This window comes from Pinus tabuliformis, chromosome 6 (genome assembly GCF_031772625.1).
Source record: "Pinus tabuliformis cultivar Carrire ecotype Pingquan chromosome 6, CPIR1, whole genome shotgun sequence".
NCBI classification, from domain to species: domain Eukaryota; kingdom Viridiplantae; phylum Streptophyta; class Pinopsida; order Pinales; family Pinaceae; genus Pinus; species Pinus tabuliformis.
In genome coordinates this window covers 1,781,286,055-1,781,310,280 of record NC_142292.1, presented here as the reverse complement: position 1 = coordinate 1,781,310,280, position 24,226 = coordinate 1,781,286,055, and the positions used below count along the sequence as shown (strand labels likewise).

Sequence of the window (24,226 nt, the reverse complement as noted above, 5' to 3'; positions counted from 1 at the left end):
TTGCAATCGCGATCTAGCAACTTAACGTGGACCATTGATCGAGCGCATAGATCAACGGCGAAGATGACGTTTATCGCATTGCAGATCCCAAAGGGGAGGACTTAACCCGTGGGCCCGAAGACCATGTGATGTGCGATTTGCGACTTATCGCATCGCAACACAACAAAGGGAAATGACCCAAAGCGATAAAGCCAGACCCGGCAAGTTTATAGTTGCGGCTTTATGTTATTTGAGTTCCGAGGTAAACGGTATTTCGAGCGGGCCTCAGGCGGTAAGCAGTATTAGAGAGGCTCCACCCGATTCCATACACCGGCCAACACATAGCACACCGCAGGAGAGATAAAACCGCCTTTTTCGAGCGGGTAATCTCCATGCAAGTGGACCGCCCGAAATGATCGTCAGCCGTGGATTATTGATCACTAATCAGACAGTGGACGATGAACGAGCTGTTTTATGGCCCTGAAAGGAATTATAGATGCAGCACTATAGAATTTGAAATCCGATATGCAGCGTTTTTTCGGGATTTTCAATGTATTCTATGTATTTCTTTATATTCCGATAATATCGTATACAAACCAAATATGCGTTATATCGGGGACTTTCACCTGCGCCCAAGATCTTTACATTTGTGAATGGCTGCCTATGTGCTTTAAGCGTTTTGCAATGAGTGTTTAACACTCGGCACGGAGATGAAGGGACAAAGGTCGGGAGGCAAAGATCCCGAAAAGGAAGGTGAACGGATAGGGCCGAGAGGCTTAAAAACCACTCAATGGCAGAGACAGAGGGAGAAGCAATGGCTCAGAGACAGAGAGTTAGAGAAAACGCAGCTATGAACAGTTGATCAGAGGCACTAAGAGGGAGAGTCTGTGTACTCTTTAAACTCGAGGTTTTCGAGTGAAATCCCTGTGTAATATCACTATTGTTGTGTTATGGCTCTGATTGAGCTCACACCTGTAAACTCTGTTCTTGAAGACATAATATAGAGGTCGACACTGAAAGCTGGACCAAGAGACGTAGCCAAGAAGTCTGGTGAACTCCTTGATTATTCACTGTGTTGATGTGTTGAATTGTTATGTTTTCTTATTGTTAAATGTCTGTATTATTCGCAATCTTTTCGATCCGTTGCAATAAATAATATAGGCATTCCTGCACATGAGTCTGTAATACCTTAATATTGATTTAAGATCTCATATTCAGATCAAATGGTATCAGAGCATTTGGTTTTGTTAAGGTTAGACAAGCTTGTTCTAGATTTTGAATGCTAACTAGATTAAAGCTCAGACTAGGAGAAGGAGAACTTGTTGAGACTAATCCAGAGATTGGAAGAGTCTATTCTCAGAGGAGAATGGTAGAAGAAACTCCATTGGGATCAGAATCTCAGTTTATAGAAAGTTTTATGACAATCTGAGCTATGGTGGAAGAGATGTATCTGGAATTTAAGAAGGGTCGAGGTGAAAGCACTTCAACACCTAAACCAGACAAAGGAGCAGAGGAACCTTTTCTAGTTGCCCCTCCAGAAGGCAAAGGAAAAGGAGAAATGCCTCCTCCACCATCTCCTCCATCATCACCTTCATCATCCTCATCATCTTCTAGCTCTTCTAAGAAAAAGAAGAAAACTTCCTTAATCAAATTAGATGTGAAGTTTGATTTGCCAATTTATGATGGAGAACTCAATGCAGAAAAGCTAGATAATTGGATAAGACAAATTGATGTATATTGTAGGGTACAGAACGTTGATTCAGAAAGGAAGAAGATTCAGCTGGCTAGCCTTCGACTTGGAGGAACTGCACTAGTATGGTGAGAAGGCAAGACACAAGCTGATCTGCAAAAACATGGTAAAATCATTTCTACCTGGAATGAATTTGTTTCTGCTATCAAAAAGCAATTCTATCCTTTAGCTTACATGCAGCAGGCAATGATGAGTTGGCAAACTCTTCGTCAATTGAAGGGTCAAAGTGTACAAAGTTATACTCAGGAATTCAGAAAGAGAGCTTTAGCTCTAGGTATATCATTAGATTCACCTGAGACTTTATTGAAGTATATAGGTGGTCTTCATAGCTATTTAAAGCATACTATTCTCATGTTTAATCCCACTAGCTTAGATGATGTATCAGTTCAAGCCACACATCTAGAAGCTAAAGGTAAGAATGTAAATCCAAAGGTTGGGGGAACATCTAAATATTCTGTAAGCAAAAGCAAGGAAAAAAAGAAACTGAAATGGAAGGAAAGGAAAGCAAACACTATACAGAAGGATAAACCTTCATGCACTCATTGAAAGAAAGGACACGATGAGGCACACTGCTGGTTTCTGCATCCAGAACGGAGACCTAAGAAGTTCGGTGGAAAGAAGAAGAATGTTGCTGCTATTCAGCAGGACTTAGGATCGGATCCAGGCGATGAAACAACAGTTACAGCCACAGGTATTAAAGGTAAAGATTCTGAAGCATCCACAAGTAATTCTGCACAATTTGTTGATAATGAAAATAATGAGAGGGAAAGAAATGAGCTTTTTCGTATTAGAGTAATTTCCAAGCACAATAAGATTGATACTTTATTTAATAGTGGATCACAAGTAAATTTGATTTCTGAAACAATTGTAAAGAAGTTGGGATTACAAACAAAACCTCATGAGAAGCCATATCCATTAGTTTGGGTGTGTGATAAAACAAAGCTACAAGTAACGAGACAAGTAAACTTAGGTTTGCTATTGGATCAACATTGTAAATGAGGTTGAGTTAGAGATAGTCCCATTGGATATATGTGGTATTGTTTTGGGAAGTCCATACTTGTATGATAGGAAAGCTATTTTCTATAAAGCTGACAATAAGTATCAACTCACTAAAGATGGAATAGAATATATTGTAAGAGCTCATAAACTCAAGGATAACTATTCTCTCATAAACTCAAAGCAAATGGAAAGAATTGTGAATTCAAGTAAGCAATTTTTACTAATGGTTGTAAAGCAAAGGATCCAGAAAAATCCAATGCATTTGAAGGCTGTGATTCTAAATAGAAAACTAATTTAGTTAAAGTTGTTTCAGAATATGATATTCTATTTCAAGAACCTGAAGGTCTGCCACCCAAGCGAGAAATAGTACATAATATTTGTTTGCAGCAAGATGCTCCATTACCTAACATTGGAATGTAAAAGTTGTCAGCATTAGAGAATGCAGAGATAAAGAAGCAAGTACAAGAGTTGCCCGATAAAGGGTTTATACGACCAAGCACATCACCATGTGGATCTCCAATCGCGCTGGTGAGAAAGAAAGATGGTTCGTGGAGAATGTGCATTGATTATAGAGCACTAAATAAAATAACGATCAAGAATCGTTATCCTCTTCCTCGTATTGATGATTTATTAGATCAATTGAAAGAAGCAGTTTACTTTTTTAAGTTAGACTTGCGAAGAGGTTATCATCAGGTCAGAGTTGCAGAACAAGATGCATGGAAGACTGCTTTCAAGACAAAGCAAGGACTGTATGAATGGTTGGTTATGCCTTTTGGCTTAACTAATGCTCTTGCTAAATTTATCAGAGTTATGAATGATGTACTCAGACCTTTTATTGATGACTTTGTAATTATTTATTTAGATGACATTCTTGTTTTTAGTAAGACATGGGAAGACCATGTGAAGCATGTAAAGCAGACTTTAGATGTTTTAAAAAGAGAAAATATCTATGTAAAATTGTCAAAATGTGAATTTGGCAGAACATCTTTAAATTATTTGGGTCATATTGTAGGGGCTAGTGAATTGAAGATAGATCCCTAAGTCATTGTGAACTGGCCTAAACCCAAATCTGCTACAGAGGTTAGGAGTTTCCTAGGGGCAGCACAATACTAGAGAAAGTTTATTGCTAACTTTTCTTTGATTGCAGCTCCATTACATGCTTTAACAGGATTGAAACAGGTGTTTCAGTGGGGAGGCAAACAGCAGAAAGCCTTCAACACCTTAAAAAAGAAAATCAATACAGCATCAGTACTAGCACTGCCAGATCTTCAACATCCATTTGAGATTGAGACAGATGCCAGTGACTATGCCATGGGAGCAGTGTTGATACAACACGGAAAACCCATATGCTATCATTCTGAGACATTTACTTCTGCAGTAGTTAATTATCCCACATATGATAAAGAATTGTATGCATTAGTACAAAGTGTGAAAAAGTGGAAACATTACCTAATGGGTAAAGAAACAATCATACATACAGATCATCAACCACTTCAATATTTGCGCTCACAAACTAAATTGCAGCAATCAAAACATTATAGGTGGATGGGTTTTCTACAGCAATTTCATCTTGTCATCAGATATAAAAAGGGCATACACAATAAGGTTGCAGACATGTTATCCAGACCAATCATAAATGCATCTACTATACTTCAGCATAACTCAGTAATGCATGAAAGTTACATTAAACAATATGCTCAAGATGTAGATTTTAAAGATGTATATGCAACTTTAAGTCATGGCAAGCAAGTAGAAGAATTGGATTATTATGTAAAGGACCAACTCTTATATCATTTGGGAAAGTTATGCATTCCACAAACTAAAAGAGTTAACATAATCCGAGAAGCACATACTTCTCTAATATCAGGTCATTTTGTTGTAAGTAAAACATTTGCACAATTGCAAAGGTTTTGTTATTGGCCAAGAATGCATGAGACAATTTCTAGATATATCAATGGGTGTACTATGTGTGCTACAAACAAGCCCAGTAATAGAAAATTAGGCTTGTACACTCCACTTGCCATTCCTTCTTGTCCTTGGGAAAGTGTTTCCATGGATTTTGTTGGGGGATTGCCAAAATCTAGGAAAGGTCATGATTATTTTTATGTTGTTGTGGATAGGTTCAGTAAAATGTGTATTTTGATACCATGTAACAAGCAAGTTACAGCTAAACAAACAGCAAAGTTGTTCTTTTAGAATGTAGGGGTTCATTTTGGGTTACCCATTTCTACTGTATCTAATCGAGACAGACAGAAGTGGTCAACAAGACAGTGATCCAGTTGTTCAAAGGCTATTGCAGCAAGCATCCCAAGCTTTGGGATAAGCATTTGTGTTATGTGCAGCATGCTTACAACCGAGCCAAGCACTCTTCTATTCAGATATCTCCTTTTGAGACTTGGTTTTATACCAAAGTCTCCCTTGGATTTGGTCTTTGGTAAAGACATAGCAGTTGATGGACACAGTGATGTGGACAAAGCAACCAAGTTCATTGAACAAATCCAGGAAATTCACCAGGCAGTACAGGAACAGCTGGAAAGAAGTCAAGCCAAGTACAAGGCAAGACATGACAAGCATCGAGTTGAGCATAGTTTTCAAGTTGGTGATCAAGTCTAGTTGTACATCAGCAAAGACAGAATGCAAGGTGAAGGTAAGAAGCTAAAACCAATAAGGTATGGACCTTTCAAGATACTTGATAAAATTGGTGAAAATGCTTTTCGCCTTGATTTGCCAGCTTATATGTAGATCTATTCAGTCATTAATGCAGAAAACTTGAGATTGTATGAACCTTCATTGATTGAATATCCTGAAGAGCAAAGTCAATTGCCTTCTATTGAGGATCTGTCGCCTGAGTATCTCAATGAGTTATGAGAGGACACAGTTCTGGGCAGGCAGGTGAGAACTGTGTCGAGGGGATGTTGAGTACCTGAGAGTAGGGCTCAAAGGTTCAAATCCAAGCAAAGCACAATGGATAGAAGTTAAACAAGTGAGGGAGTTGTATCCTCACTTGATCGATGCCTAAAAACCAACTTTTGGTGGTCCAAAAGCTTTTCAGTGGGAAGGCGTGATCCAAAATGGATCTTAAACCCTCTAAACCTCTAAGTCTTCAAATATCGGAAAACACTATCGCATGGAAAAACACTAAGAATTGGCGGAAACAGAGCTAAGCGGAACGTGAAAGTCTCGTTGCAACCCGAAGCCATCGGATCGGACAGATCAACGACCCGGATTAAATCGGCGATATTGCATCGGAGCAGGCCAGCAGAGTGTATCGGAGGCAGCCTTATGGGAATTGCGATCACGATCCAGCGACTTAATGTGGACCGTTGAACGAGCGCGCAGATCAACAGCGGAGATGACGTTTATCGCATCGCAGATTCCAAAGGGGAGGACTTAACCCGCGGGCCCGAAAACCATGTGATGTGCGATTTGCGACTTATTGCATCGCAACACAATAAAGGGAAATGACCTGAAGCGATAAAGCCGGACCCGAAAAGTTTATAATTGCGGCTTTATGTTATTTGAGTTCCGAGGTAAACGGTATTTTGGGCGGGCCTCAGGCGGTAAGCAGTATTGGAGAGGCTCCGCCCAATTCCATACACCGGCCGACACGTAGCACACCACAGGAGAGAGAAAACCACTTTTTCGGGCGGGTAATCTCCATGCAAGTGGGCCGCCCAAAATGATCGTCAGTCGTGGATTATCGATCAATGATCGGACGGTGGACGATGAATGAGCTATTTTACGGACCCGAAAGGAATTATGGATGCGGCACTATAAAATTTGAAATCCGATATGCAACGTTTTGTGGGGTTTTTCAATGTATTCTATGTATTTCTTTATATTTCGATAATATCGTATACAGACCAAATATGCGTTATATCAGGGATTTTCACCCGCGCCCAAGATCTTTTCGTTTGTGAATGGCAGCCGCCTATGTGCCTTAAGCGTTTTGCAATGAGTGTTTAACGCTCGGTAGGGAGATGAATGGACAAAGGCCGGGAAGCAAAGAGCCCGAAAAGGAAGGTGAACGGACAGGGTCGAGAGGCTTAAAAACCACTCAATGGCAGATACAGAGAGGGAGAAGCAGTGGCTCAGAGACAAAATCAGAGAAAACGCACCTACGAACAGTTGATCAGAGGCACTAAGAGGGAGAGTCTGTGTACTCTTTAAACTCGAGGTTGTCGAGTGAAATCCCTGTGTAATATCACTATTGTTGTGTTATGGCTCCGACTGAGCTCACACCTGTAAACTCTGTTCTTGAAGACATAATACAAAGGTCCACACTGAAAGTTGGACCAAGAGACGTAGCTAGAAAGTCTGGTGAACTCCTTGATTATTCACTGTGTTGATGTGTTGAATTGTTATGTTTTCTGATTGTTAAATGTCTGTATTATTCACAATCTTTTCAATCCATTGCACTAAATAATATAGGCATTCCTGCACATGAGTCTGTAATACCTTAATATGATTTAAGATCTCATATTCAAATCAATATTCCTTTGAGGACTGGGAATCCAAAATAAGAATAGTCCCGGAAGGACATACCTTGCGAACACCTGGGTGGGGTATGTGCTTTGAGAAGCAATGATGATGGTGTCTGTCATTCATTGGTCTCGCTAGCATTGTGCTCTTAGCTTGTGGAGAGATAGAGTTGTTAGTCAAGGCTTTGTTATGTGACAATGATGGTTGGTATGATGCTAAACAGATGGCTTACCATTCTGGCTCGTCTTATGAAAATTCTTTAGATTGAGAATGTTGAAGTACCTTGTATGGATTATGAATACCTCCTTAGTTAAGAGGGAGTGTAGAAATATGTAACTAAGTTCAACCTTCATAATGACACGTAATCATGATTTTATGTATCTAATGTAAAAAGAAAAATAAATTTATTATTGTTGTTCTTGAGGCATGGATTTCATGCTCAAGGAAATTTATTTTATAGGTCAAGCACCCATTGAGTGCTTCTAGGTTTGTCATAAAGTCAATTGAGTCATTGTCATGTATTGAAGACCTCATCATAGCACAAAGATCAAGTCGGCCTACATGAAGGGACAGGTCGGCCTAAAGATAGCAATTTTTACCCCTCAAAAGCCTATACATAAGAAGGAACTAGACCTCATTTGGACACACTCTCAAGCAAGTTCAATCTCCTCAAGATAGAAGCTGGGAAAGGACAAAGAAGAAGAATAAGAACAAGATCGAAGTTTTGGGCCTCTCTCTCTCCCTCTTTTGTTAAGGTTTCTACAATTATTGGGCAAGACAAAATTCTGAAACTGCATCGAAGCTGTGAAGCTGCATCGAAGTTGTGACGTTGCATCGAAATTGTGAAGTTGCAGCTAGGTCGAAGCTATGAAAGGTCAAAGTTGTGAATCTGCTAGAGAGGTCAAAGTTGTAGAAGAATGTGTTGGGCTGAAGAATTTGTTGGAGGTCGAAATTGCAAGAGTGGCTGAGGAACTGCTAGAAGGAAAGCTTGTCAAGGGAGTTGGTCTTGGAGGGCCTTGGTCAAGGGTCTTAGGTCTTGGAATTCGTCAATTGAAGATTCTATAAGAAAAGAAGAATTCTTGTGGGTTTTCCTTGTTGAGAAATCCAATAGGTTGGTAAGTTAATTGATTTCTCTTATTATGACATTACCTTGTGATGTTTCATTATTAGTTTTATTCTTTCAATTTATCTTATTCTTATCATCAAGACTAATGCCGATCAATAAACAGAGGAGGATACGAGATGTACGCACACAGCCAGGGTAAAACCCCTTGGTAGGGGAAAACCCAGTCGAGAACTCTTCCATCAGTGGATTCAATACAAAGTTGAGATGACCAAGACCCTTATAACCTAGACTAGAAACTCCTTCCATCCATCAAGTCAACCTTGTTCCATCATTCTTCAGTTTTGAGTCTTGTATGTAGTATTTCGTTCTTTAGTTTGTACTCAACACCTCATACTTGCAACAATATGATAATCCTTGACAGATTTCGATGTGATGCATCAGTCCTGTAACAAAGTCAAGCTTCAGTCCTGTAGTGGTAGTATGCAATAACATAGTCCTGTAATAAGCTTTGGTCCTGTAGATGATAACATAATTATGCAATGTACTTCAGTCCCATAGAAGTAGCATACATATAACACAGTTCTGTAATAAACTTCATTCCAATAGTGGTAGCAACCAAATGATAACACAGTTTTGTAATGTGCTTTGGTCCTGTGGTGATAGCTTCAGTTTTCAGTCATGTGATAGCTTCAGACTTTGGTCCTATATTATATTCCTTTATATCCAAATTCCCTTCCTCTGTGATCACCGAACCTATATCATCCCTCTGAAATTTTCCGAACTTCATCTCTAAGATACACCGAACTCATCTCTGCTCTCTGCAATTAGAGCGAAGTTTACAGGCCTATATTTAGTTGTTTCCCATAGTAAAATGAGTCGACCTAGTCCTTTTTGTGAGGCCGACTTTTGGAGGATTTGTTTGGAGGCCGACCTTGCAAGGTGACTTGATGGAGGAGACTTTTGACAAAATAAATTTGACTTTTGCTTATATAAAAATCCAAAAAGCCTACAATGGAAGTTCGACCTATGACAATTGACACACGCATGAAATTCATGCTTTAACAAGTCAATTTAATTAATAATAAAATTTATTTTGCTTTCTTTTGATAAATATATTTCATTATGACTCAAGTACAATTATGAAGACCGAACCTAGTTACATTTTTCAACAATCCTCTCAAATGGAGATGTTTTGGCCCTGGCTGATCGCCTATATCTTGTGTCCTCTTGTCTCATTGTTCTTTATGGTTTGGTAGTTGTTTGATGAAAAGAACACAATGATAATTAAGGTGAAAAAAGATCTAATCAAGATAAGCAAAAATACATCACAAGCAGTTCAAAGTAAGAGAAATCACATAATCTAGCTGCCCTAGATTTCTCAAAAGATAGAAGGAACTATTTGACACCAAATTCAAGGTTATTGGCTAAGAAAGATTCTTCTGAACCTAAGTCAAATTCTGAGCACTGATTTGTACAATAGTCCTAATGTAAGAGAGATTAAACAGTTGGCTCGAACTTCCAGATTTATAGTTGAAGCCTAGACACAAATTTCAAGGAAGATGGAACTACATTTAAGGGGAGATAAGTACCTTAAATGTTATTTGTTGTGTAATTTTCTCAATAGATTAGAAGCAATATAATCCTCCTTTCACTAGTTTTCCCCTTATGGGATTTTCTAGGGTCATTAGACCAAAATCTGTGTAAAAATTTCAGGTGTGTGAGCTTGTCTTACTTTCATATCAGCTGAAAAGAAATGGTAGAGGTAGCTTGTACATGTTTCAAATGAATTTGTATTAAATGTTTTACAACAACTAATTGTTTAGGGTGAGGGCATTAAACATATATGCAAAAACTTTGAAACTGGGAGAGCTACCAGATTGCAAATTTTTTCTATATCACAAAAACACTAGCAAACAAAAACAAAATTGTTACTCACCAAATACGAGATAGGTTGGACAAGTTTATGCAAAGGCACATGTTGCCACTAATTCCTCTACAAATGAGCAATCAATGCAAGTTGACTTGACAACTACCAATTCTTATCACACACCCATTTCAACTTGCCTACATATTGGTAGTCATTATCCATAAGAGGTTCAATCCTCTTTCAAGCTCAATGTCTCTTTAGTTGAGTTGGACAATTGTAGGAATGCAGTTACAAAGGTTCAATCTTGGTCTGCAACCGATATGGCAGATTGGTGAAATATCTTGTTGGGAGATAGCCATTCTTCACAGAGGCAAATTCCTACTAAGGTGGGGTAGGATGGTAACAAGGCTCATCAAGCATATTAAAAACCAACTGCAAACTCACCTTTAGGTTGCTCAACAAAGCTTGGAGATGGACCCCATTCATGAGGCACATCAGTAGGAGGCAAGCATTGGGGGACATATCCACTAAATGGTCTAGGATGATGTGCCTACCAAATTCTATTTCAACATCTAAAGCACAAAGACAAATCTAAGAAGTTCTAAGCCTTACGAGACCCTAGTGGTAGCCTTAGCAAGGATGAGATAGAAATCTGACATATATTTGCAGATCATTTTTCAACATATTTTCACTTCGATAAGTTTTGACCCATTACAGGATGCTACAACGGAGGTTGTCCATCAAGTTGTTCCTAGGAGAGTTGAGGCCCTTGAGAGAAATTCTCTCACGAGAGAAATTGAGCTAGATGAGTTTGATTAGGCGTCAAAGAACTCGAGAATGAGAAACCCCCATATCCTTATGGTTCTTCAGTTCAATTTTATGGCTGAGGGGTAATATCAGAGACTAGGTTAATGTTAACCTCATAAGACTCATTCCTAAAGATGTTAAAAGAGATTTGGTGGGTAGTTGGATTCCAATCACCCTATTGAATGTCTACTAGAAAATTCTAGTAAAAGCCACAGCTAAGAGGATCCATTTCTTGGTGGCCAAGATGATTCACGAGGAAAAAACATGTTGCAATAAGTTCAAGCCCTAGCACCACCTTGCCGGCTTGAAGTGTTCTCATGCTCCAACCTAAAGAAGACTCCAATCTTCGCCTTGCACCATCCTGCCGCCTTGCTCAGCAAGCCGCCACTTGCCCTGAAGGCTCCGACCTTCAATTCAACACAGTGGACCACATTTCATATATTTTCAGATTGGATCCACTTGTGCTCAATATCAAAAAAGGAATCTATGGATTTTGTCAATCTACAATACTGGCAAAAGGTCATCCGCAGCAACTGCTCATCAAATGATCAAACCCTAGCAGCATAGAAACAAGATCTCACTGTATTCTATTTTCACTAAATTGTCTTTGCTTTTGTCCAATAGTTGATTATTGCTATCACAATACTTGACACTGTACTGTTGCCAATGCACAATCCAATGTGCCACAAGTCTGTCCTGTGCCCAACCTTAAGTTGTCTCAACTTTTTCCTTAGGAAACACAAAATCATAAGACAGAAAGCCAATTACCTCTCTGCAATGCATTTCCTAGCATGCACAACCATACATGGTCTGAATAACCATCACATTATCAAAAACAAACTCTGACTCCTCAGCCAGCAACAAATTCTGTTATACAATGCTTTCTTGCTGGCAAAACCCTGGTACTCTGCACACAAACAAATATGCTTGATAGTGCATCAAACCCTAGCTGGACAATTCTCGCTCAGCAAGATCAGTCACACATAGATACTTGCAGCAATGTTGACTCAGCTATACACAATCATACTTAATCTGCTAAACTTTGCCAAAAACAATATCTTCAGGGCAATACAATTCAACAACTAGTGCTTGCAATGATGAAAACTATCTGCAATGTAAACTCTAGATACATGGAAAAATTTGCAATAGCTTAACACTTCCTTGAATCATCAGGCAGCACAGTAGGCTCATGTTACTAGCCCTGTCAAACTTAGATCAAATTTAGAAGAGTTGGATAAGCTGACACTGTGGTTAACTGTCAAGCTGTTGTTAAACTTCAGACTTCTGATGCAACACTTATCATATCAGTAATGCCTTCAATATCTGTTCAATTGTTCCAAGAACAATCTTCATCTCTGCTTCAGATTTCACTTTCCAGAGATGATTCAATCTGGCTCTTTAATCTGCTCAAAACCTTGTCCACTAGTTTGTCCTTGAAAGAGTACTTGAAACACACCCTTATAACCTTCAGAATTGCCTAAGAGATCTGTTCTTGAGATACCTTGTCTATGTTACTTAATTATTCAACAATGGTCAATAGGAAACCTCCTGCAACTGCTTCAGATTGCACTGCCATTCGGCCCTTCAAAACAAGTCACGATTTGATTGCACAAATAGGACTCAAATCTGCTTTTTGTAGCAACTGTTCCCTTATAGACTTCTGCCAGCCCTTTAAATTAAGCCTTGATCAAACTTTAATGATAACTTTATGCAACTTCAGAAAGGCCTAGATATACTTCAGTTTTCCTCCATCATAAATCTATGTTCTCCAAAAGATGACAAGACAATTTTAGCTCAGCAAACCCTTCAGACTTGGCACAAATGATAGATCTCGGTCCAACCTTAGAAAAGATCCAAAAGGTGCGGATAAGGCCTCAAACAATCCCCCTTGGAGGGCCGAGAAAGGAGGCAAGATGATCCTGGTGAGAATATCTTGAAAAGGTGCCGCACAAATAGGGCTTAGACTGCCCTTAATCCACCTCAGAAGAAGTGTCACAGATGGGCCTCAGGAAGCCTGAGATTAGGACTTTTGAATAGTGCTAGATTGCTTTCAAAAGAGCCCAGAACAGAGCCTTAAATGAGCCCCAGATAAGTCTTAAAATTTTCCTTCAAAATCTGCCTTAGTCTGCTCTCTAATCCAATGAAACCCAAGAGAGATAACACAACAATGTCCACCAAATTTAACTCAGATGTACTTTGCTTCAGAAGAATCCGAAATTTTGTCCATAAAGATGCCACTGAAAAGACCTAAGATCAAATACAACAGAGGTCTGCCAAGAAAGGGGGCCGAATAGGCCTCAAAACAAGCCTTAAGATAACCCTGAAAACTAGTGCAAAGAGGCCTCAGATAGGGGCCTCTGGAAGGCTGAGAAGGACCTCAAGAAATGGTTGATTCGGGCCTCAGAGCAAGCCCTTAAGAAAGTCAAATTAAGCTTCAATATTAGTGCGAGGTCAGCCTTGACTAAGCCTCAGAAAAAACCAACGAAAATCCCTGCTACATTCCAACAAATAGCCAACAAGAGAAGGGTAAAAATTTATGCCCAAAAGTAACCTCAGACTCGGCCTCCTTCTGATCTCCATGTTCTGGCCAGGCCTCAGAAGTCAACAAATATATTTCAGATTAGCAAGATGACTTTTGATACCAATGAATGGAATGGGCCTCCCTTATTTATACTATCCAGAGGGCTTAAAAAGAGGGGCCAACTAGCCCAACAATCCATGGAGTCGACCTGAACAATATTGAACTTTGAAAAGATAAATTTAAATTTTCTAATAAGACGACCTGAACTCCAAGGAGAGATAGTTTCCACAAATAAAATTTATTTTAGAGAGTTGACTTGAACCCTTTGGCAGCCAATTTTGGACAAGAAAATTCATCATTCGAACGGTTAATTTGTCAACCCAAGACCCACAAAAATTTCCTTGAATATAACTGTCAACATTTAAGGAAACATCAAGCTACCTTTTAACATTCCTTTTTGGGGCACCTTGACCACATAATGGGGCTCCAACTTTGATAAGAGATGTCTCCTCAACAATGAGGAGTTATGTGACGTGCCACCTACCATTAGACTCGGCATGACGAGCTCTAGCAATTGATGGTGGTCCCGCTTGCAATTTCATTGATCTTCTCATCCAAACTCTTCATCAAAAGCGAGGTATCATGACCACACTACAGGAGCTCCTCATCCTTTTAGGGCTTCTTTAGCAGAGGAGCTTCCAATCAATGCAATCCATAGGCAAATATTAAGAGCATTCAAAGATTGATGTTCGCACCAATGACAACACCATTCAACAATTAGTTATAAGATTATCTATTGATTAAGCATTCTTAGATTTGTTTAACATATTTTGATATAAGAAAGGTTTTGTTAGCTTAAATATATTTTGAATTTATTGGCTTGATCCACTTTGGCTTGAATATCATAGATATCATAATTGCATTGAAATAGCTAAATGACAATTCCATTCCATCATTGAATTTGTAATTTTGTTCATAGCCCTAGATCTCAATGTTATTTTTTATTGTTGATTATCATAGGTTGGTTGTTGTTTGAAAATCAACTTAAGTGGTCAGAGTAACCAAGGCACTGAGAGTGCCATTCCTCAATTTGCTAGGACAAGAAGGCCCCAACCTCTTGAGGACTGTCTTTTTGTCTTGAACTTTCAAACATCATAGTTCCCTGCTTTCATTTACTGTTTTCCTAGAATAGAATGATGATTCAAGTACATGCTAGTTAAAGAGATGAGTAGAAGACTATGAGTGACTGCTCATCTTCACTCTCATAGATGGGGAAGGTTGTAGTGCATTCTCATCTCTGTAACTAGTATTGGGTCTAGATTGACTAAGTTGAGTAAAAGACTACTGAAGTGTCCACTTGCCTCCACAGGTAAGGAAGGCCCTAGTGTATTAGTCAACCTTCATTATTGAAAAAAACCTTTGATTGTCTTCCCAACATTTCAGTGAACACTTGGCATTTTGGATATGATTGGATAGAGAGCTTGGATTTGTGTAAGAAATTCCTATATATGCCACATCTGAAGTATCCTTAAGTCAAGCAAGAGTGATTTCGTTTCAAGCTTGTGTGAATAGGTTAAGAGTTTTGTTTCATGTTTCCTGACTTTAGTTGCTAATTTTGACTTAGAAGTGACAATCCATCCAACTTAACTCATATTACATAATGTTGCGTGCTTCAAAGTTTACGAACACCAGATTGATATAAAATCATGTGCTAGTTTAGATTCCTAAATTAGATTCGAAGAAAATTTCTGAATGGAACTGTGTATAGGATTTATATCCTGTCCAACGTTTCGGATGGACACTTCACCCATCATCAGTAACCAGACAACGAAGACTGATGACAAGCGAGTGTTGATGACCTTAAATCTAAGTTGCAGGAAACGTGGGGGTAGGGGTCGTTTCCCCCCTGCAACGGAAACGAAACCAGGAAACGCGTACCGTACGGCCTGGAAACGCGTTTCCGGCCGTATTGCCACGTTTCCGTTTCGGGAAACGTGGCAATACGGCCGGAAACGCGTTTCCAGGCCGTACGAACCACGTTTCCCTAATTTAATGTGTTGTTTTTTAAATTTTTTTTTTTAATTGGTTTTTAAATTTTTTTTTAGGTTTCCGGAAAATTCTAGAAACCTATTCTAAAGTTATAAAAGAGCAGTTTGTCTCATTCTCTCATCACACTATTCAGCACGTCGTTTCTCTTGGAGACTGGCAGTTGTTTCAGCTAGGGTGTTTTGAGCAGTGAGCAAAGTAGATTTCAGCAGCAGGAGAAAGAGATTTCAGCAGCAAGAGAAAGAGATTTCAACAGGAGATTTCAGTAGCAACAGATTTGGCTCAGCTACAGCCATATTTCTCTTCTCTTTTCTGGCATTTCAAGGTAGTCTTAGCCACAGAAAATTAATTTGGGTAAGCCACATTCATTTTTTTAGTTTTTTCTTACTATTTCTTCAATTTTTCTAGGGTTTAGGCAGCCAAAAATATGAAAAACGTTTTTTATTTATAGATTTGTTTTTTAAATTTATTTTTGCAGCAGATTTGGCTCAGCTACAGCCATATTTCTCCTCTTTTCTGGCATTTTAGGGTAGTTTCAGCCACAAAAAATTAATTTGGGTAAGCCACATTCATTTCTTAGTTTTTTTCTTACTATTTCTCAGTGTTGCACACATCGTGATTTAATCGCGATAAAATCGGAAAATCGCGATTTTTTCAAAATGCCGATTCAAATCGCGATTTTTATCCAAAAAATCGGCGGAAATTTTTTTTAACGATTTTTATCGAAAAAATCGCGATTTTTTAAAAAATCGCGATTTTTTCGAAAAAATCGCGGGAGGCGCGGGCAGCGGGGGTTTTATATGTAAAATCGATTTTTTGTTTATTCATTCAGCAGTCCGCCGCGGAGGAGAAGGAGGAGAAGGAGAAGAAGGGAGGGAGAGGGTTGCCGTCGCTTGTGGGAGCCGATTTTAGGAGGAATCCAAGCCAAGATCGCGAATTTGTCCATAAACCAGGTATGTAGATTAATTTTTTTTTGTTTTGGTTCTCTAAAAACTTTGTTTTTCATTGTTTTTAAAGAATTTTTAGAAATTTTTCATTGATTTGGGATGGGTTATTTGTTATGACTATGAGAACCAATTTTTGATTTTTATTTTCTCATTTTCTTTAAACATTGTTTATTTTTTTTGATTTTTCATTGTTTTTTGGGTTTAGAAATTCAAATTGGGATTTTGGAAATAATTAGCTTGTAATTTTGCAAATGCTAAATTGTAATTTGTATTTACTATTTACTATTATCATTTATGTAATCCTAAATTCCTATTTCCTAATCCTTATTTTTCCATAGGTTTGCAAATTCAAAATTCAAAAACAAACATGCCAAGGAAATTGGATCCTTTCTGGGAATATGGTGACCCTAAAACTCCGAATGATAGACAAAACTTGATTTGCAAGTTGTGTGGAAAGGAAATATTCGGGGGGGTGTACAGGTTGAAGTTCCACCTTGCACAAATCCCTGGACGTGATGTGGGGCCCTGTCTAAAGACAAATGCTGAAATTATCCAAAAAGCCATGAGAGCATTGGGAGAATTAGAGCACACTAGAGACGCCAAAGAAGAACTCAAAAGGCAACTAAGAAGGTCAGTTGAAGGAAGTGGGCCAAGTGGCACAGGTTCTACTGCAGCGTCAGTCAATCCGTTTGCTGCATCATCATATTTTGTTCCTCGAACCACACCTGGTTCACAACCAACTATCGGTTCAATGATGAAAAGAACTGAAAAAGAAAAAGCTGACAAGTTGATGACAAAATTTCTCCTCTGGAGTGATATTCCTTTCAGCATTATAAGGAATAATCCATTTTTCCAACCTACTCTTGATGCTGTTGCCAGTGTTGGCCCGGGGTACAAACTCCCTTCTCTTCATGATTTCAGAGGCCGGCTTCTTCAAGATGAAAAGCGTGACTGCACCCAAAGATTGGAGGATTTTAGGGCATCATGGGCACAAACAGGATGCACTGTTATGTCAGATGGTTGGACTGACCAAAAGGGGAGAACCCTTATAAACTTCTTGGTTAGTTGTCCCTTGGGGACTATGTTTATCAAATCTGTTGATGCAACTCATCAAATCAAAGATGCAAAAAATTTATGTGATTTGCTGGATGTGTTTATTTTGGAGGTGGGTGCAGAAAATGTTGTCCAAGTCATAACGGACAACGCTGCAAATTATGTTGCTGCTGGTAGATTGCTTATGGACAGGCATCCTACTTTATTTTGGACACCTTGTGCTGCCCATTGTATTGATTTGATGTTAGAGGACATAGGGAAAATTCCCTTTGTCAAAGAGGCTGTTGACTCATCAAAAACCATCACAAAATTTATTTACAATCACACATCTGTGCTTAGCTTGATGAGAAAATGCACCAACAACAAAGAGTTGGTGCGCCCCGCCATTACACGGTTTGCGACGAGTTTCATATCTCTTCAATCCCTCTTGAATTCTATGTGGGATTTGAAGAGAATGTTTGTTTCAGAGGAGTGGCGTTCTTCGCCAATGAGCCGCAAACCAGAAGGAGAGGCCGTCTGCAGACTTGTTTCATACCAAGAAGACTTCTGGGCGGGAGTGCAGGAGGTGTGCGCTGTCACAGAACCTTTGGTAAAGGTTCTTCGGTTGGTAGATGGTGAGAAGCCCGCAATGGGCTATTTGTATGAAGCCATGGATAGGGCCAAAGAAGCCATTCGGTCCTACTATGATGACAAGGGAGATGATGGGTTCCAGAGACAACTCCTTCTATGGAAGGTCATTGATGAGCGATGGAACAACACACTCCATCGTCCCATTCATGCTGCTGGCCTTTTCCTGAACCCTGCATTTTCTTATGCATGTGGGTTTAATTTTGATGTTGAGGTCGTGGAAGGATTATTAACCTGTGTCCAGAAGATGGTGAAAACTCCAGAAGAACGTATGGAGGTCTCTAGACAAATTGAGCAATATAAGTTGTCAGGTGGCACATTTGGCTTTGAGATGGCTATCAATGATAGGACGGTTAAAATCCCAGGTATTTTTTAGTTTGTAGTATGTACTTTGTAACTTTGTTTCAAATTTCATTGTTTCTTCAAATTCCATTTTTTTCTTATGTTTATTTAAAATTTTCTTTGTAATTTTGTTGTAGACGCATGGTGGAAGATGTATGGTGGCAGAGTACCCCTTTTGCAAAATCTTGCCGTGCGCATCCTCAGCCAAACATGCAGCTCCTCGGGATGTGAGCGCAATTGGAGTGTATTTGAAAAAATACACAACAAGAAGCGCAATAGGTTAACACTTAAACATTTAAAATATTGCAAATTTCCAAATAAATTTTTGAATTCATTAAAGTTTTAAACAATATTTTTTTTATAATATTAATTATTAATTTATTATTTCATGAACTTTGTACAGGTTGGAGTCCCATAGACTTAATGACATGGTCTATGTCTACTACAATCTTCGATTGTGGGTGAAACAACTAGAGAAGACACCTGATACGGAAGCCATCTCATTGGATGGGATTGACACCACTGCTGAATGGAGGGTTGAGACCGAGAGGCCTCTCATGGATCCCACTGAGGATTGGTTAGTGCAGGATGAGGGGGAGGAGGAGGGGGAGGAGGAGGAGGAGGAGGAGGAGGAGCAGGAGCAGGAGCAGGAGCAGGAGGAGGAGGAGTTGGAGGAGCAGGAGGAGGAGGTGACACCGCCTACCCGGGCTACCCGGGCTACCACTACCACCAGTAGAGGACGTGGTCTCCGTCCACCTCAGCCTCTTGTAGCTGCTACTACTAGTTCTTCAGCTTCTAGAGCACGTCAGACTCCACTGCCATTTCCACCACCACAGGCACCAGCTTCTACATCTAGAGGGAAAGAGAAAGCTGTGCCATATTCTCGCAAGAGGGGCAGAGGAAATCAATAGGATTAGACTTTCATTTTATTGTATATGACATTATGACATGATGAGATACATTATCATATTTTTTGTTGATATTTTGAGGCTGAGTTGGACTTGGGACTCAGGACTTACTATTCAGGACATGATTCAATGTTATGTGTGATTTTAGCGCTAGAAATGATATTGAACATCTTATATATTAGTTTTTTTATCATATTTATGTGTCAATGTATTTATTTTATGTTGTAGATGGTTTAGATATTAAAAAAATTGAAAAAAAATGAAAAAAAATGAATATTTTTGTGCCAAACGATTTTTTCCGATTTTTTCCCGATTTTTTCCCGATTTTTTCCCGATTTTAACGATTTTTCCGATTTTTTCCCGGCGCCGATTAAATCCCGATCGCGATGTGTGCAACATTGCTATTTCTTCAATTTTTCTAGGGCTTATACAGCCAAAAATATGAAAAACGTTTTTAAATTTTATTATTTACAGATTTGTTTTTTTAATTTATTTTTGCAGCAATGGCTTCCAGCCAAAGTGCAGCTGCAAGTGCAAGCCCTAGGGCCAACCCAAGGGCTGAATATTATCCTCTTTGGAGGCATGTGACGAAGCTTCAAAGATGTGGAGGTGGTGGCTCATGGGAATGGCGATGCAATCTTTGCAATAATACGTACAAGGGCTCCTACCCAAGAGTGAAGGCGCATCTATTGCATGGAGGAGGACAGGGGATTTCAGGTTGCACAAAAACATCAGATCCGCTGGCAAGGAGGGCATATCAAAGAGAGCAAGATGAGGCGGATGGTACTAAGAGAAGGCATGATGAGCTTACTCAAGCTCCATCTAACATTGAGCCAAGGATTGTAGCTGAAGCAAGAAAGAGGAGAGCTAGTCACACTCAACAACATGAACAACCAGCACCCAAAAATACCAGAGGCCCAGGGGCATCCCCTTCAGTTCAGGATAGCAGAATTGCTAGATTGGTGAATGTGCAAGCAAGAGAAGAAACTGATTCCAGAGTGGCTAGGTGCATTTATGCATGTGGTATCCCATTCAATGTTGTTCGCTCTCCTTACTGGCAAGATATGATAAGGGCAGTTAACAAAGCTCCTCAAGAGTACAAGGGGCCCAACTATGAGAAAGTCAGAACCCAGCTTCTCAAAAATGAGAAGGACCTTGTGGAGGATATTTTAGCTCCAATTCGTTCTTCCTGGAGTAGCTCTGGGTTACCATAGTCTCAGATGGTTGGACAGATATGAGGCGCAGACCATTGATAAATATCATTGCCACTTCCCCCAAAGGAGCAATGTTTATCAAGGCAGAAGACTGCTCAGGAGAGGTGAAAGATGCACAGTACATTGCTGATGTTATTATAAAAGCTATTGAACAAATAGGGCCTAACAAGGTGGTGCAAGTTATCACGGATAATGCACCGGTTTGCAAAGCTGCAGGTTTAATTATTGAGGGGAGGTATGACCACATCTTTTGGACACCATGCATTGTCCATAATCTGAATCTGATCTTAGAGGAGATCGACAACAAAGTTTCCTGGATAAAGGAACTCACAGGGGAAGCAAGGGAGATTATCAAATTCATCACCAACTACACCAGTCTCAGGCCATATTTCGAGAGTACTCCAAATTGGAGTTGTTAAAAGTTGCTGAGACAAGATATGCCTCAAACTTCGTGATGTTGCGCCGCCTTGTTGAGGTTAAGCATGCATTAGTTTCTATGGTGGTGAGTCAACTTTGGATTGAGTGGAGACAAGCAGATTCATAGCGGGGATCGATGGTGGGTAGATTGTGCCTTGATGAGGATTGGTGGAGCAAGGTAGATTTCTTGCTCACAACCCCTGCATTTGAGCTTCTCCGGAGTGCTGACACTGACCAACCTTTCTTGGGAGAGGTATATGATGGCATGGATTCCATGGTTGAAAAAACTATGGAAATCATTTCGCAGGAGTCTCCACAACTTTTGTTTGTTGATGATCATTTTGCTGGTTTGATCAAGAAAATCATTGTTGACAGGTGGAACAATTTCAATACACCATTGCACACTTTAGCACATGCTTTGAACCCCAAATTTTATGATGAGGAGCTTATTGCTAAAAGCAATGGGAAGAGGAAGGCACCCCATAAGGATAGAGAGGTGGCTACTGGGGTGAAAAAAGCACTTATGAGAATGTTTCCTTCTCATCTACATAGGGAGGTAAAGGAGGAATTTGCCAGTTTTGCTACAGGAATAGATGATTATGCAGATATATCAGCTTTGGAGGAGAGAAGCACCATGAATCCAGTTAGGTGGTGGATTTGTCATGGAGCAAATGGTGTACATTTGCAAAACCTTGCCATTCGTATTCTTTCACAAGTGGCAAGCTCTTCATCAGCAGAAAGGAATTGGAGCACTTATGGTTTTATTCATTCTGTGAAGCGCAATAGGTTGGGCTCACAGAAAGCAGAGGATCTTGTTTATGTGCACTCCAACCTTCGCCTTGCATCTCGTAGGGGTCCAGAATACAACAGTGGTCCTTCTAAAGAATGGGATGTGGATGCAGAAAATCCTGATTTGGATCTCTCTCTTGCTGCCCTAAATATTGAGGCCGAATCTGGAAGTGGAATTGGTGCATCATCTTCTTCAGCACCACCATCCACTGTTGAGCATTATGCTGCTTCTATTTTTGATGAGGATTGTTATGATGAGGATTAGTCTTTTGTGACTTGTCTCTATAGTTCTTGCAGCCTTATATTCTTTATTCTACTTGCAGCGTCATATACTAATATAAATAAAGGCTGATTTTGGATTTTCCTATATTTTTATTTTCATTATGTGATCATTCATGACTCATGAGTAAATGTGATGTAAATTTAATCTTAATGTTTAAATGTAATAAATTATAATCATATAATGTAAATGTATCATTAATGCTTTATGATTGCACATATCTATATATATATATATATATATATATATATATATATATATATATATATATATATATAATTTTTAAATATTTTTAATATATATATATATATATATATATATATATATATATATATATATATTCGCGTTTCCCTGTTTCCAAAATTTGGGGAGGTCGCGTTTTGTATCGCTTCCCGTTTCGGAAACTCGTTTCCGTTTCCCCGTTTCGTGCAACTTAGCCTTAAATAACATAAAATTAATTGGCAGTTAGGGGTAAAAATAATAATAAATAAATGTATCCGTTAAAGTAAAAGTCAAAGGGGGGTAAAAGTAACAATAATTAAATCAAATAAGCCATTAAAGGTCAAGTCAAAAAGGAGGGGTTCAAAATTAGAATAAAATGTGGAATTAAACAAATAACTAAAAGTTTTGATTTAGATATTATAATAATAACCAAATTAAGAAAGGAATAAAATATTAAGAGGGAAAGGGGGAGGAGGAACAAAGGACAAAAGTATAAATATAAATATAGGGGCTCAAGGATTAAGTGTTGAGAAATCCATTGGGGCAACAACTTAGGGTTTTACTTTCATTGATTTCTCTTATTATGACATTATCTTGTGACATTTAAATATTAGTTCTTCTTCCAAATTATCTTGTTCTAATCATCAAGACTAATGCCAATCAATAAACAAAAGAGGACACAAGATGTAGGCACACAGCCAGGGCAAAACCCTAGGTAGGGGAAAACCCAGTCAAGAACTCTTACTTCAGTAGATTCAAAATAAGTTGAGATGACCAAGGCCCCTATTACCTAGACCAAAGACTCCTCCTATCCATCAAGTCAACCTTGCATCGCGCTTCTATTTTGAGTCCTCAATTCGACGTTTTGTTCCTATACTCAACACTTCGTTCTTGCAAACATGTAATACCTCAGTCTTGTAACACTTTGGTCCTTCAATATTGTGATACCTCAATTCAATCATGTGATCATAGCGAGCTTTGTTCTTGTAGTCTTTGACAGGCTTCAGTGCTATGCTTCGGTCCTGTAGTTATCTCCTGCTTCGACCCTGTAATAGTGTCATGCTTCGATCTTGTAATAGCTTAGTACCTTGGCCCTGCAATCACCCAATACTTTGACCTTGTAAATGATCTGAATCATCCTTCTTCGTTGTCTTTATTATCTATCCGATCTTAATTCATCATGTCACAGTTGAGTCGAGTTCACATGGGTATTTATAGTTGTTTCTGACTGTAAATGAGCCGACATGAGTAATTTGTGGAAGCCGACTTGTAGAGGATTAGTCTGGAGGCCGACTTGCAAGGTGACTTGATGGAGGAAGTTTTGACATGACAAAATAGATTTTTATCTTTGACACCATGAACCCAAGAAGGGTTTCTTACATAATTAATTTGATGTTTCTTACATAATTAATTTAACATTGACTCAATAGAAATCCTAGAGCACTCAATGGATGCTTTGACCTATTGACTATTGACCCAAGCATGAAACCCATGCTTTAATAAGTTAATTTAATAATAATAATAATAGTAAAATTGACACCCGGATGCGGGTGCCTTAATGAGATGTTAAAGCTCGAGCACGCAGCGCCGGCATCTGGCAATACCTTGAGTAGGTTTGGCGGTTCGTGGCAGGATATTAATTAGCATTTATGAAGCTTCGGGTTCAAGGCACGCAGGGAAAGGATTTCAGGATGGCGCGCACAATTCACGGTTCATTTGTTCTGGTCTCTTCAGACAGTGACAGAGTCGCTCCGGTTTATTCAGGTAGTGATACTCTCTGGTGGTTATGTCCTCAGAACTTTGGCGCAGCACAGAGCATTTGGAAGCCACCATGGCTTCATAATCGCTCACATCTAGCCAGCTTCAGGTATTTGGTTTTGTTTCTTTTCGAAGGTGTCTGGTATAGTCAG

The 24,226-nt window shown here is 39.2% G+C and overlaps 2 protein-coding genes across 3 annotated transcripts in view; one reads left to right on the top strand and one right to left on the bottom strand.

The window, feature by feature from the left end:
- ING2 (PHD finger protein-like protein) overlaps nt 1-24,226 on the bottom strand; it is a 71,670-nt gene that overhangs the window by 36,621 nt on the left and 10,823 nt on the right. The window lies entirely within an intron of this gene.
- Nucleotides 173-23,400, top strand: LOC149266112 (uncharacterized). The gene is made up of 5 exons (XM_089386471.1): nt 173-271; nt 17,630-18,509; nt 18,624-18,765; nt 18,890-19,175; nt 23,317-23,400. Exons 1-5 carry the CDS (start codon nt 173-175, stop codon nt 23,398-23,400), a joined length of 1,491 nt encoding a protein of 496 aa, XP_089242597.1.

Excerpts from the sequence above, each read along its gene's own strand:
- LOC149266112 (XM_089386471.1), top strand. The coding sequence starts at position 173 with ATGACCCAAAGCGATAAAGCCAGACCCGGCAAGTTTATAGTTGCGGCT. Across the intron at positions 18,510-18,623 it reads TAGGACGGTTAAAATCCCAG|ACGCATGGTGGAAGATGTAT; the intron begins GTATTTTTTAGT and ends ATTTTGTTGTAG. Across the intron at positions 18,766-18,889 it reads CACAACAAGAAGCGCAATAG|GTTGGAGTCCCATAGACTTA; the intron begins GTTAACACTTAA and ends AACTTTGTACAG.